Source organism: Trachurus japonicus, chromosome 7, assembly GCF_045865225.1.
Source record: "Trachurus japonicus isolate A0001 chromosome 7, Traja_1.0".
In the NCBI taxonomy this organism is placed as follows: Eukaryota; Metazoa; Chordata; class Actinopteri; order Carangiformes; family Carangidae; genus Trachurus; species Trachurus japonicus.
The window spans coordinates 8,936,649-8,950,272 of record NC_140913.1 but is presented as its reverse complement, the minus strand read 5'-3'; the positions used below and the strand labels follow the sequence as shown (position 1 = coordinate 8,950,272).

Sequence of the window (13,624 nt, the reverse complement as noted above, 5' to 3'; positions counted from 1 at the left end):
TCCGGTTGGTTTGCTACATATTTCTACACCTCTGTTTCCACAGCCCAACCATGTACAGCGCCACCTACCGTTGATTCAGGCCTTATCTCTGGGGCACTTTGTACATCTGACCCTGGAGGGATGGACGCCAGATGTAGTCGGCCCGCGCATGCGCACAAAGCCTCTGAGGCCTTCTCCAGGAGGACGCCCGCTGTCGGCCAGACCGCGCCATGACTACACCGGGTTGTTTACCCCACAGCCCCGGACACAGACACCAAAGGCCGACCGCTGGCTTTTTCCACGGACGAGCCCGGTGTTTTTTGTTAGTTTTTTTTTCTACAGTAGACATTTACTTAATTGGCTGAACTGATTGGGGAACCAATCAAGAGTTTTAATGAGCCGGGCTCGCGAGGATCTCACAATGAGATTATTTATGCTAATCAAGTAGATGTCACTTCCGCCCCTTTTATTTGCGCCATTTTGGATAGGGCAGTTTCTAGGCTGGATGTGTATTGTCTGTCAGAGAGAGGAGAATGGTCCAAGCGCTATCGGCTGCCGGGCAATCACAGGCGCACTTACGGCGATTTATTTGAGAGAGTGGGTCACGCCGGTGGTCGTCCCCAGCACCAGGACATGAGTCCGCCCTCGTCGCTGCGGAGAATGGAGGGTTTAATTGTCTAATGAGGCTCGGAGGATCTCAGTTCCCGTTTGCCGACCACAGGGAAGAGGATAGCCCTTGTCGGCGAGGGACGGTCGGGCTCGGAGGGTGCACCAACGGCCGGCGCGTTGTCACCTGAGAGGATATAACGGAAGATATCTGGAGGAGAGTGAAACACAAAAAAGAAAAGAAAACAAGTGAAAGTGTCTGTACATCGTCTCAGCCAACCTGAGGTGACACATTTCACTCGGACGGGAGCACTGGATGTGAAAGCAGGTAAACTTGTCTGTCATAATACTGGACCTGTGTCCCCCAAAGCGGGATAGTTTTTTTGTGCCGTTAACCGGGGCTCTACCTGCGGAGGACTACGGCGGAGGTAACCTGTGCCGGAGATGGAGCCAACGTTGTGTTTGTGGAAGTCGGGGAGGGGGGGTACGGGGTCCAGCCAGCGGTTATCTCAAGTTGAATGACTCCCCCCCGGTTTGTTTGTTTGTTTATAACAGCGCCCGGTGAAAAATAAGAGAACAACAGCCCGTGTGCTGTAAAGGAAGAAACGAGGAGGAGTAAAAATGGCAGCATTAGTTTGTGAATAGTCCCGTGTTGTTAGTGCGAGTTGCTAGCTTAGCATGCTAACTCAGCGCGGTGTGTCCCCCAGTCTTTGTCAGCGGCGGCAGCAGCAGCAGCAGCAGCTCTCCCTGCTGCCTGCCAGAGCAGCTATCGATCTGGATACTGCCAGATGTTGATCACAGCCCGGACCCGCTGACACCCGCTGTCACCTGAACGCACCACGCACACGTTTTTCAGCGACGTGCGAGAGGAACGCTGCGAGTATGTAAAGTGTAGCTTCGTTACTGTACAGCTCTGGTAGTGTACTGTAGAGTTGTGTCTCTTGTTGGGAGGGGGTGGTGGTGGTGGTGGGTTGGGGGGCGCTCGATACATATTCACAACCACAGTCACATTGTAACCGAGTTGTGTGATGTATGTTTGCCTTGTCAGTGATTTCAATAAGGTGATCAGAACATGAGGAGGAGCCAGGCAGGTGACACCTGGGCTGTGATGCACTAATGCCTCCTGTTTGAGAGGGAGAGGGGCAGGGGGGGCTGTCACCCAGTCAGGACAAATGTCAAATGATGAACATGGTCACCAATGTCTCTCTCCCTCTCACACACACACAGACACACTAGTACACAGGATCAGACACAGACGGCCCTGTGCTTTCCTTTCCTTCCTGCAGACAGGTGTTCAGCCTATTGACACAAACTAACCCCGGGTGCTTTGTGAGCATCCCTCCCAAACTTTTCTGGGATCTTTGTGTGACTGTAGATCTGTCACCAGACGCCTCTCTCTCCTCTCTCTTATGGTGAGCGACCATCTACACCTTGACACTTGAGGAGTGTAAACAGCAGCCAGGACGTAGGTTACCAGGTCCCGGAGGAGGAGGAGGAGGAGGAGGAGGAGGAGGGCTGAGTGAGCGTTAGTAGGAAACGTGTGGTTGAAGGTTTGTAGGCCCCTTGTTGTTGTTTTTTTTTTCTTTTTCTTTTTCATACCACAGTCGAAGGGGGAAACCTGTTTTCTGCCAGCAGCCCTCAGCAGAGCAGAGCAGAGCAAAGCAGAGCAGCCTCCTATCGCCTTTCCTCCCTCTCCTCCTCTTCCTTCTCTCCCTCCCTTCCCTCCTGCTCAGCCTCTCCTTGGCTTTTTTTCTCTCTCTCTCTCCCTCCCTCCTTCCTCCCACCCCACTCCCCTGCGTGCATATCCATCGCCCCCTCTTTCTCTCACCCTTTCCACCCCCCCTCCTTCAGCCTCCTCCCCTCCCTCCTTCCCTCCCTCTCTCTCCTCTGAGCCTGTCTGTCCGACCTCCCTGCCCCCCCACACTCCTCCCCTCCCCTCCCCCCTCCACTTCCGTCGCTCACTCTGTCCTCTCTCCCTTCCTCTCATCCCTCCCCTCACTCCCCCTCCCCTCTCTCTCTCTCTCCCTTCTCTTCCTCCCAGCTCCCTCACCCCCCTCCTCCTCCTCCACCACCTCATCCTCTCTCACACTCACCCTCCCCCCCTTCCCTGATCTCTCTCTCTCGCTCCTTCTGTCCCTCCCCTTCCTCCCTCCCTCCCTTCCTCCCTCCCTCCCTCCCAACATCCCTCCCTTCTCTCCCCCCCCCCCCGCCCCTCCCCTCCCCCTCTCCCTCCACTGCAGACATATTGTAGAGGCTGCTGCTGACTCAATAGGAGGCGCCATTCTGTGATGGTATTGCGAGGCAGGGAGGAAAAAAGGGGGCAGGCTGGAGTATAGGGAGGCTTACATAATGGAGCTCCTCTCTAGCGCCATCTACAAGTAATGGGAGGAAGCAGGAGCAGAAGACAGAGGGGGGTGGGGGGACTGGGGGTAGGTGGGCAGGGGTGTGTATCTCTCTCACTCAGTCCAGCCTTTGCATGTTTCTCAACGCAAGACAGACAGGAGGATGGACTTTGGTTCTGTAGGCTCGTCACTAGGCCAACAGTTGGTGCAACTACACACACACACACACAGAGAGAGAGTTCCCCCTCCCTGTTTTGTGTTTTCTAGAAGGGAAATAAGCTGAGGTGTTCACAGGAATTGTTTGGGACGGTGCTGTTTGTTGTCACTGGGCTGCCTCTATGTCCTCATGCATCAGTGACCTTTGACCCCCCCCTCACTGTATCTAGCCTTGATTTAAATAAAGATATTTGACCAGCCGCTGTAGACGGTGAATGAAACAGCCAATACTTCTTCTGCCAAAAAAGATGGCTCCAACTAATAACAAACTGTTAGTCATTATAATGAATGGGTTCATAGGGGTTAAGTTGTATTTTGTATTGAACCGGTGGGTCTCTCTCTCTCTGTTTGTCACATTTCTTTCTATGTCAAACAGTAGTTAAATTTTGCAAGGTCAAATTAAAACGTGATTATTATGAATTATTTACTGTTAAGGTTATAAAGCAGGGCACTCGGTGCAGAAACTGAACTGCAGGTGTCATGGTTAAACTGTCGACCTCTGGCCCGTAGCTTTGTTGCTGGAGGTTTCTCATAAAGTGATGTTTACATTGTGTTTGTCACTGAAATGGACTGTGCAACAAACACAGTGAGTGCATTTCTTTCATGAAAGATTTATAATTCATTTGAAACCTGCGTTGTTTCTATTTGGGTTCCTTCAGTTTTCTCCTGCTCTGCCTTTGTCGCCCGCGTCGCTGTACATCTCAGTGCATTACCGCCGCGCGTCAGTCGGCGCAACAGTGCGAGACCGTTGACAGGAATGTGCATCATGTCTGCTCGAGGTCAAAAACCTCAGCGTACCTTTTCTCACCGGAGTCTTGATGGTCTGATGGAAACGTGTTTGCTTGCTGAGGCCTCATCAACCTGTTCAACTCTGAGCTGAAGCTTTGCTAACAGGTCTTTTTTTTTTACAGAAGACTTCTGACATGTTACAGCGGAGCGGGAACAAGTGCAAATAATATATAATTCTACAAACTATATAATTCGACAAACTATTTCCATGGTCTACTTGGACTCTTGAATTGAACAGAACCACCACCACCATTCATCATCATCATCAAATGTTGTGATTGACAACAACTTGACAAGTCAGAATATCCGCTGTGAAAAATACTGTTTACATGGCTGTTGAATTTCTTTACCTGTCCCTTTCAAAATAAAGGCTGCATTTAGAACCAATTTGAGCCTTGCTTGGGAAAAACCCAGCCCTCTCATTGGTTTGAATGGGGCCAGTCTGTCAGTGCAACGCAAAAGGCTCTGTCAAAACAATGCAGGGTCACCAGGCAAAAAAAAAAAGGTTGCACTGGGCTCAGCTTTTGTAAAGTAATTGTGTTGGTCAGTCACCTCAATGAAAGCACACATTTAGTAGGTGTCTTGGTAACAGTTTATCACAACTACACAATACTAAGCATTAGTTAAATATTACTAAATATGTCATTCATAATCTATAAACACAGTTGTAAATACATTACTCTTATTAAAGTCATTTATAATGTGTTTAATAATTTTCACCCTAAAGGATGGATATATAAAATCAAGTGTTATATCAGTTATTTAGGAGTTGTCAGTGGTTTATAAGATCCTTCATAAACTGTAATAAGTAAATGATTTTAAAAACTATACTAGATGTAAATTGATGTTGCATTTATACGTATAATGATTCAGACATTTACTTACAAGTAGTAACTACCTGACTTACTCATGAATTGCAGTGTTAATAAAATAATAGTGTTCATGAAACATCATAAATAACAACATGAACACACTCAGTAATCATAAGAATATGCCTTTGTAGGAACTTGCTGTAGGAAGAACACTTCATAGTTGATGAATTAAGTATTTGATAATGGTGAATAGTGTGAAGTTATAATGAAGTGTTACCAACTACCTGAAATGAAATACATAACCATGAGCAGATTGTTGTTTCTGTTTACATCACAAAAACATCCCATTTGTAAAATCCTGTATGAGTGTATGAACTTTACTGATGAATCCTCATATGTATTCATGTGATATTCAGACTGGACTGCATTGTTTTGTTTTTTTTTTGTTTTTTTCATTGTCTCTCAGCAGCAGCACCTGAAACAACCTGCCCCCATCACACCAGGCCTGTTTTAACACAGTGTTGCTTTCAGTCTGAATCCACAACACCCCCACAATTTAGCTTAATCTATTTGGGGAACGACTTCATCACTTTTCTGCAGATGCTGACTAGTTTTCAATGTCATTACTTCCCACTGCTGTAAGCTGAAGACGGCAGTGATGTGTGTGTCTCGTGTCTGAAAGGGGGGTTTGATGAAGGCGTCCCCCCCCCCCCCTTTTATTCGTGTTACATTATACAAGTTCAGTCAATGAAAGGAGAGAACTGTTCATTTCATGACTCATGGTTCAGTGTACATCCATATTCTGCCCCACACCTGTTGATCACATGCTGTGTGTGTGTCTCTCTCTATTCAGGTGGGCAGCATGTTCCAGCTCCCTGTCAATAACCTGGGCAGTCTGCGGAAAGCGAGGAAAAATGTCAAGAAGGTTCTGGGAGACATCGGCTTGGAGTTCTGTCGAGATCACCTAGAGGTGAGCAGCCCACACTGTGGTGCTTTTATCATGACCACACATGCCACACACTTTTTGTGTCCAGTCTCAAATTTAACCATCGAGTAAACATTGTAGTGCAGTCATGTTTCCTGCACCTCGGATTGATTTCCAAATTTGGATGTTTTTTATCTTTTAAAGACATATAGTTTTACATATGGTGGTCTGTGTGTTTATTTTTCCTCGGTTAAACTACTGTAACTCTCTCTGTAAGGCTCTCATTACCCCTGTTTTAGTTTCCCTCTGTTGGCCACCTATTACTTTTCGTATTGATTTTAAACAATACTTTCAAAGCCTTGCACGATCTAGCCCTGAACAACATCAAGGACATATTAACCCCTCATAAGCCTGGTCAGATCAGCAGGCAGTGGTCTTCTGCTTATTCCCAGAACATGTTTAGTTACTAAAGGCTGACAGGCAAACTCTGAAACAATTTACCTGCTGAGATAAGGTCTGCTGGATCCGTCACTGCTTTTCATAACTTAAAACCTTCTTTTTATGAAAGCTTTTATTTCTGTTTGAGTTAGGATTCTGATCATTTTTCTTCTTTGTTCTTATTTTTTTGGTAAAACATGCTATGAAAAGTGCTACTGCCCATCTGTGTCAATATCTTTAGCATATGTGATTATTACCAAATAAGACTTTAATTCTAAGTCTTCAAACTGATCAGTGGTGGACAGTAACGGAGTAAATTTACTTGAGTACTATACTTAAGTACATATCCAGAGGATTTGTACTTTACTTGAGTATTAGATTTCTTTGGTACTTATTACTCTTACTTGAATACATTTCCAATACAAATATTTTTACTTTTACTCAAGTTAATTTCTAGGAAGGCTGAAAAGTACTTTTTTCTAAAATCCTATTGGACACAAGCTGTGTTTGTCAAAGAAGGAAACCCTAACCCCTAAAAGCAGCACATCAGTGCAGGTGGTTTCAAAGAGTTAATTCTCAGAAACAAGAGTTAAAAGGTCCTTAAATTCATTTAGAAAAAATTATATAAATTCACTGATGTGAAAAATAAGAAATTTACTCTTACTCTTACTTTTACTCAAAGTAAATTTAAAAGCATGTACGTTTGGATACTTAAGTACCTTTAAAAGCAAGTACTTTTTTACTCTTACTCGAGTAACATATCGACTGAGCTACTTTTACTTGTAACGGAGTAAATTTTGACCAGTAGTATTTGTACTCTTACTCAAGTACTGGGGTCGAGTACTCTGTCCATCTCTGAAACTGATGCACCATCATTATTTTCATCTGTTTTAGAGAATGGTTTATTTGGATGCATGTGCCTATGAATGTTGCTTTGGTTTAATAATAAGGCCAGTTTAGGAGTTGAGATAATTCTTCCGTTTGTCTCGCTGCAGGAGCTAAGTGATGAGCAGCGGGGGGTGCCTGTCTCTGCTGCAGAAATGTAGATAATGTTTGATGAAAGGAGTCTATGAACTGGACTTTAAACACATACATATGATGTGATTATCCTCATTGACACTGTGTCCTCATTCTGTTACAACTCACTTACTTTAACATAAAGGCTGCCTGTGCTCTCATCTCCAGTGTTAGCTGTGAGCTGTAAGCTTCCTCACCACTGTTGCCGTTAACCTGTGTTTACTGCTCATATGTTGGCCTGGATTTTCAGACATTTTGACTTGTTATTATATTGTCCAGTATTTGTTTTTACAACATTTATAAAAACTAGCTTGAAAGATTTTATAGCACTTGACATGAATCATCAGCATTAGAGATCCAATATCGATGTCAGGTCCAATATTGACAACATTTTATTTATCGGACATCAGATTGACAGCACCACTCCAGACTCACATTCTGAAGTTCAAGGTTCAAGGTAGCACAGAGCTACGCTACAGAAGCTAATGGGATTTCTTGGTTTCACTCATCAAACTCATCAAATACACAATCCAACAACTCCAAAACGCTCTGGTGGACAAGTTGTGACCTGCACATTCACCACGCTATGAGATAATAACAGAACGTTATGAGACAGAGTTGTTTTCGAGGTAAATTCATGCAAAACCGCTGATTCGCGTTCCCGTCGAAGGCAGTGTTTCGACAAGCAGTCTCTGCATTTACCTCGAAAACAACTCTGTCTCATAATGTTCGGTTATTATCTCATAGCGTGGTGAATGTGTAGGTCACAACTTGTCCACAAGAGAGTTTTGGTGTTGTTGGATTGTGTATTTGATGAGTTTGATGAGGGGAACCAAGAAATCCAATTAGCCTCCGTAGCGTAGCTCAATGCAGCTCGCGGCTCTGCTCCACCGTTATAAAAATAGCTTGCATCGACAATTAAAGGTACGAACCTACTCCTAAAACTATAGGGATTATGGCAATGGGCCAATTTGCCAAAATGTTGAACTATCCCTTTAACACATCAAGTCTGTTGCACTAAAGACATAAGTGAACTGATTGCAACAACAGGAGCTTAGCAGTTAGCTAACACAACACGAATACATTTAATGCAATTATCATAATCATTGGAATCAGTGATATTGGCACATACGTATTGGAATCAGTTTAGAGCATGCATAATCAGCATGTCTCCAGGTGTGAGGGGAGGGGCTAAAGTCTGGTGTTATACTTTAGCCTTGACTTGACTCCATAGGTACAGTGTCGTTAGGGTGTGGCTACACACCTCCCGAGATAACCACAACAACCGTGCTCGGTCTCCTTGGTAGCATCTCTCATCTCTCAGCAACACAGGAAACTCACACTCCCTCTGCCTCAGTCAGCTCAGTGGTCTCACACACACAGTCTCCTCTGGTGTCTTCTCTCTTTTCTGAGTTGCAGTCATTTGTATCAGCACCCAGCTCTCCACGTCATGATCCACTCAGGGTCTCTCGCCCCATTGTATTTTTTAAAAGCGCACCCACAGCCAACTAGCGTTTCAGCAGCGTAATAGCAGAGCGACGCAGACGCAGCAGAGCACACTGGTATAAATGCTCACAGCAGCGTAGGCCACCTGTGTAGGCTGCAGCGTAGGCTCTGCCTTGAGTCCTACGCAGAAACACAAACCAGACTTAACACACACACACACAATGTGAGAGAGAAAGCGGAGGAGAGGAACGTGACCTCAAATGACAGAAAACACAGAAGAGAAATGAAACAAGTGCAAACGAGCAACATTTTTATCTTGCATCTGTAGAGTCAGTCTTTGCTTGGTGACTGTCTGCTCATTTATCTTTGTCTCTTTGTTGTTTAGGACTATAAAGACTTCACTCCCCCAGAGGTGTATATAAAGCACACCACCTGGGAAGATGTGTGCATGTGGGAACCATCACATACCAAAGTCCAGGTGTGTGACACATACACTCTTCACTCACTGTTGTTTTGAATAATTTTTCCTGTTTACACTACAGAAAACAGAAAATATGTGTGAAGGTAGAATAAAATGGGTCTAAATTTTCTCAGACAAAGAAGTCTAAGCTTTTTTTTCCCCCCACCTCTGTGTCTCCAGGACTACAGATCAAAGCCCTTCTGCTGCTCCGGCTGCCTCTTTTCATCCAAGTACTTCTCTGCATACAAGAGCCACTTCCGCAACGTCCACAGCGAGGACTTTGAGAACAACATTCTGCTCAACTGCCCGTACTGCACTTACAATGGCAACAAAAAGACTCTGGAGACGCACATCAAACTTTTCCACATGCCCAACAACACCGTGCGGCAGGGGCCCGGCGGGATGGTGGCGGGGGCCGGCGGGCTCATGATAAAGGACGGGGTCCTGAAGAGGACCGGGGACACCGTGGAGCAGGCGGTGTACTACTGCAAGAAGTGTACCTACAGGGACCCTTTGTACAATGTAGTGCGAAAGCACATCTACCGGGAACACTTCCAGCAAGTCGCCCAGCCCTACATCGTGAAACCGGGAGAGAAGTCGCACGCTCAGAACGGTGGCACAGAGACAAACAGTGTTAACAGCAACCAGATCCACTGCAAGAAGTGTCTGTTTGTCCCGAGGACCTACGAGGCGCTGGTTCAACACGTCATCGAGGACCACGAGAGGATCGGCTACCAGGTGACCGCTATGATCGGGCACACGAGTGTGATATTCCCCCGCCCCAAACCCATCCTCATGATCCCTTCCAAGACCCATGGAGACAAGACCATCATCGGAATGGGCCCTAAAGGTGCGGTAATGGCCACCACCAGGTCTCCCGGCTCGCAGCAGTTGAGTCGGATCGTCGCTTCGGCAAAGACGGGCTTCAACTCTTCAAGTCTTCTGTCTGGGTTGAAACACGACACAATAGGATTAAAGGCCGGGAGCACCCATCCTTTCACCATTGGCGGGCAGCAGGTGAGGGTGACTCTACCGGGGAACGCCCAGGTTTCCGTGCCCCAGCAGTCGCACGCGGCAAAGCAGCTTATTTCTGGCGGCGGCCTGCGGGGCGCGGTCGTGGTTAACTCCTCTTCCTCGCTCAAGTCCAACCCCCTGGGGTCACGTGTCCAGGCGGCGGCCACAACCGTGGCGTCCGTCACGGCTAAGAAAGGCGGTTCCTCGGTCCTGGGCACGTCCTACACACAGAAGTGGAAGATCTGCACCATCTGCAACGAGCTCTTCCCGGAGAACGTGTACAGCTCTCACTTCGAAAAAGAGCACAAGGCAGAGAAGGTGCCGGCCGTCGCCAACTACATCATGAAGATCCACAACTTCACCAGCAAATGTCTCTACTGCAACCGCTATCTCCCCAGCGACACCCTGCTGAACCACATGCTGATCCACGGCCTGTCCTGCCCCCACTGTCGCGCCACCTTCAACGACGTCGAGAAGATGGTGGCCCACATGCGGCTGTCGCACCCGGACGAGAGCGTGGGCCCGCGCACAGACTCTCCCTTGACCTTTGACCTCACTCTGCAGCAGGGCAATCCCAAGAATGTTCAGTTGATTGTTACTACCTACAACATGAGAGACGCCCCGGAGGAGTCGGTGGCGTTTCACGCTCAAAACAACACCACCTCCGGTTCCTCAGCCTTGTCCTCTTCCCTCATCTCGGGCAAGAGGTTGATGCCTCAGCACCCGCCCAAAACACCCTCGGTGGCGGCTGAGGGTGCACCGACCAAGAGTGCCCCGCAGGCATCTGTGCCCTATAAAAGGGACGTGGGGAAGACACTATGTCCTCTCTGCTTCTCTATCCTCAAGGGCCCGATCTCAGACTCACTGGCTCATCACCTGAGGGAGAGGCACCAGGTGATTCAAACGGTCCATCCTGTAGAAAAGAAACTGACCTACAAGTGTATTCACTGCTTGGGGGTTTATACCAGTAACATGACTGCCTCCACCATCACTCTACACTTGGTGCACTGTCGAGGTGTAGGGAAGTCCCAGAATGGGCAGGACAGCAGGGCGGCTCATTCCTCCCGGGTCGGCCAGGCCCAGAGCAGTGCCCTCAAACGGGCCAGCTTCGATAGCTCGGACACTAGCGCGCCAAAACGAAGGAGGCCTGGCCCTCCGGGGGAAAGGGCCCACCCGCGGGACAGCAACGGCCCGTCTACGTTTGTAGAAAACCCAGACGAACCCGTGGTTCTGGCTCTGGACCCCAAAGGACACGAGAACGAGTCGTACGAGTCCAGGAAAGCGTTTCTGACCCAGTATTTCAACCGGGCGCCGTACCCCTCGCAGCGGGAGGTGGAGAAGCTGGCGGCCAACCTCTGGCTGTGGAAGTCGGACATCTCCAGCCACTTCGTCAACAGGAGGAGGAAATGCGTGCAGGAATGCGAAACCCACAACGCCAACGTTTTGCTGGGCTTCAACATGCACGAGCTGAGCAAAGTGAGTCACGAGCTGGCGTGCGTCCAGGCCGGCACGTACGAGGGCAGAGAGAGCAAGAGGCGGACATCCAGGACGCACATGGGGGTGTCCGAGGACGCTCTCAGGAGACACAGGGAGCTCGTAGCTGCTAACGGTGGCGTGGCCCCACCAGCTAAGGGAAAGCCGGCAGGACCTGCGGAGGGCTCTAAGGCGGCGCCGCCGGCCCCCAAACCCAACAGTGCCAGAGGAGACCAAACCAAGACAATCAACAGCACCTTACCACAGAAAATGCCTCTAGACCTCTCCGAGCCCATCGCCATCGACTCTGACAGTGATGAGGAAGAGCAGCAGAAAAATAACAAGGAACAAGAGGGAGAGGTACATCGCCATGGTAACGAACAGCTTACCAGAGCTAAGGAGACAATTGAGCAGAGGACGGGGGCCAAGATCATCTCGGATCTAGACGACATGTCGGACGAGGATGACGACGACGACGATGACGACGACGATGATGACGATGACGACGATGAAGACGAGGACGACGATGAAGACGAGTACGAAGGGGTGCACGTGGAGAACGGCTTCAGGCCCACGGAGAGCTCGGAGAGACAGGCTGCTAAGGGAAGAGACCCTCTGCCCATCATCATCCCCAAGTTTGTCCCGTCGTCTGCGCGAAGCAGGAGGGACGGAGCCCAGCTGGGGAAACAGCAGGTCTGACTGGAGGAAGCAGAGAGACTCGCACAGTCAGAGACACTTTAGATTTGATCCACGCCAACAAATCTGCCTCGCCTAAACCGAAGGACGCTGCCTTGTTACGCTGGGCATCTGTGATGGAGGGAGGGAGGGAGTAAAGTCTCCTTGAGTGAAAACTCAAAACAAGCCATTCAATGACATTTAAAGGCAGGACTCGAAGAGCAGCTACAGGACTGATGTAAAGATATGTGAACAAAGTTTTAATGTTTCCCCCCCCCCCAACCTCTCCTACCCCCTCTGACCAGGAGGGAGTGGGTTTGGTGGGTTGGGGGGGCACAAAGACAACAGTGAAGTTACACCAAACAAATAGACAAAGTTTTTTGCCTTCTATCTACTTTATTACATTGAGGAGTTAGTAACGTTGATTTAGCCACTGAACTTGTGAGCGTGGCTTTAAAACATTGAGTTGTTGTGAGGTAAAGCTTTCAGGCCGACCAGATAATCCATCATTTTTCATGTAGTTATACCGAGATAGGTAGTGTAAATTTTGTACAGTCTTTTAGACATGTTTGGACAGACGTTGCCGTACATGTACCCTTAAATATTTGCTATTACCTGTGTGTAAGGTAGCCTCATATGTTCTATATTGATATGCTTAACGATAGGTGTTGCTTTGGTGGCTGGTATTTTCTTGTATGTTTAAGTTTATTTTTTAACAAAAACCTAGTTTTTTTTTTTTGTTTTTTTTTGCAAAAATAATATATCTATATATGAATGAAAGATCTGAATTGATTTGTTTTGCTTTCTAATTTGATTATGATTTTAATTTTTTAGTTTATAATTTTATTTTTTAATGATTTCTGCCCTGAAAGAAAATTGGCGCTGAGGTATTCTCCTTGTCTCACAGTATAAAGGAGCACTTCACCTACTTTCTGCAGCCCTGTGCTCATCGGCCTCGACTGTACTGTACTTTCTACTTTCACAGTTTCAACTTTTATGTTTCTCTGCCCCACAAAACTGGACAGTGACCACCATACTGACATCCACAAAAGTTTTTGTTCTCCCCAGAAAAGAGTTGTGTTCAGTATGTGTTCTATGAATTGTGTGTATTTGTTTTATGTTTTCATTTTTCACTTAAGCATTTATGAACAATAAAGTGCTGTAATTGTGCTTCTCACACAACTAATGGCAAGGTGTGCTGGTTTCTTTGTGCAGATGGATCGTGCACAAAAAATGATTCTTGATGTTAGAGAAGCTTTGAAACGCCTCCTTTTAATCTTGTTTCGTTAAACTGTAATGTGTGCCTCATGCTAAATAGCACAAGTTTCTATACAGTACATGTGTACACCATTAAAAGTGTTTTAATTAGGGTAGTGAAATTATGAAATCATTTCTTATCTTATATTATCAATCATTTTTTATTTGTTTAAAA

At 47.1% G+C, this 13,624-nt stretch overlaps 1 protein-coding gene across 1 annotated transcript; it reads left to right on the top strand.

Moving 5' to 3' along the window:
- The first annotated feature begins 261 nt into the window (after window positions 1-261).
- On the top strand, window positions 262-13,378 carry adnpb (activity-dependent neuroprotector homeobox b). The gene is made up of 4 exons (XM_085781096.1): window positions 262-913; window positions 5,598-5,714; window positions 8,956-9,048; window positions 9,211-13,378. Exons 2-4 carry the CDS (start codon window positions 5,607-5,609, stop codon window positions 12,214-12,216), a joined length of 3,207 nt encoding a protein of 1,068 aa, XP_085637222.1. The 5' UTR covers window positions 262-913; window positions 5,598-5,606; the 3' UTR covers window positions 12,217-13,378.
- Window positions 13,379-13,624: the final 246 nt, after the last annotated feature.

Coding starts and splice junctions, on each gene's coding strand:
- adnpb (XM_085781096.1), top strand. CDS start 5,607: ATGTTCCAGCTCCCTGTCAATAACCTGGGCAGTCTGCGGAAAGCGAGG. Junction 5,715..8,955: donor TCTGTCGAGATCACCTAGAG/GTGAGCAGCCCA, acceptor TTTGTTGTTTAG/GACTATAAAGACTTCACTCC. Junction 9,049..9,210: donor CATCACATACCAAAGTCCAG/GTGTGTGACACA, acceptor CTGTGTCTCCAG/GACTACAGATCAAAGCCCTT.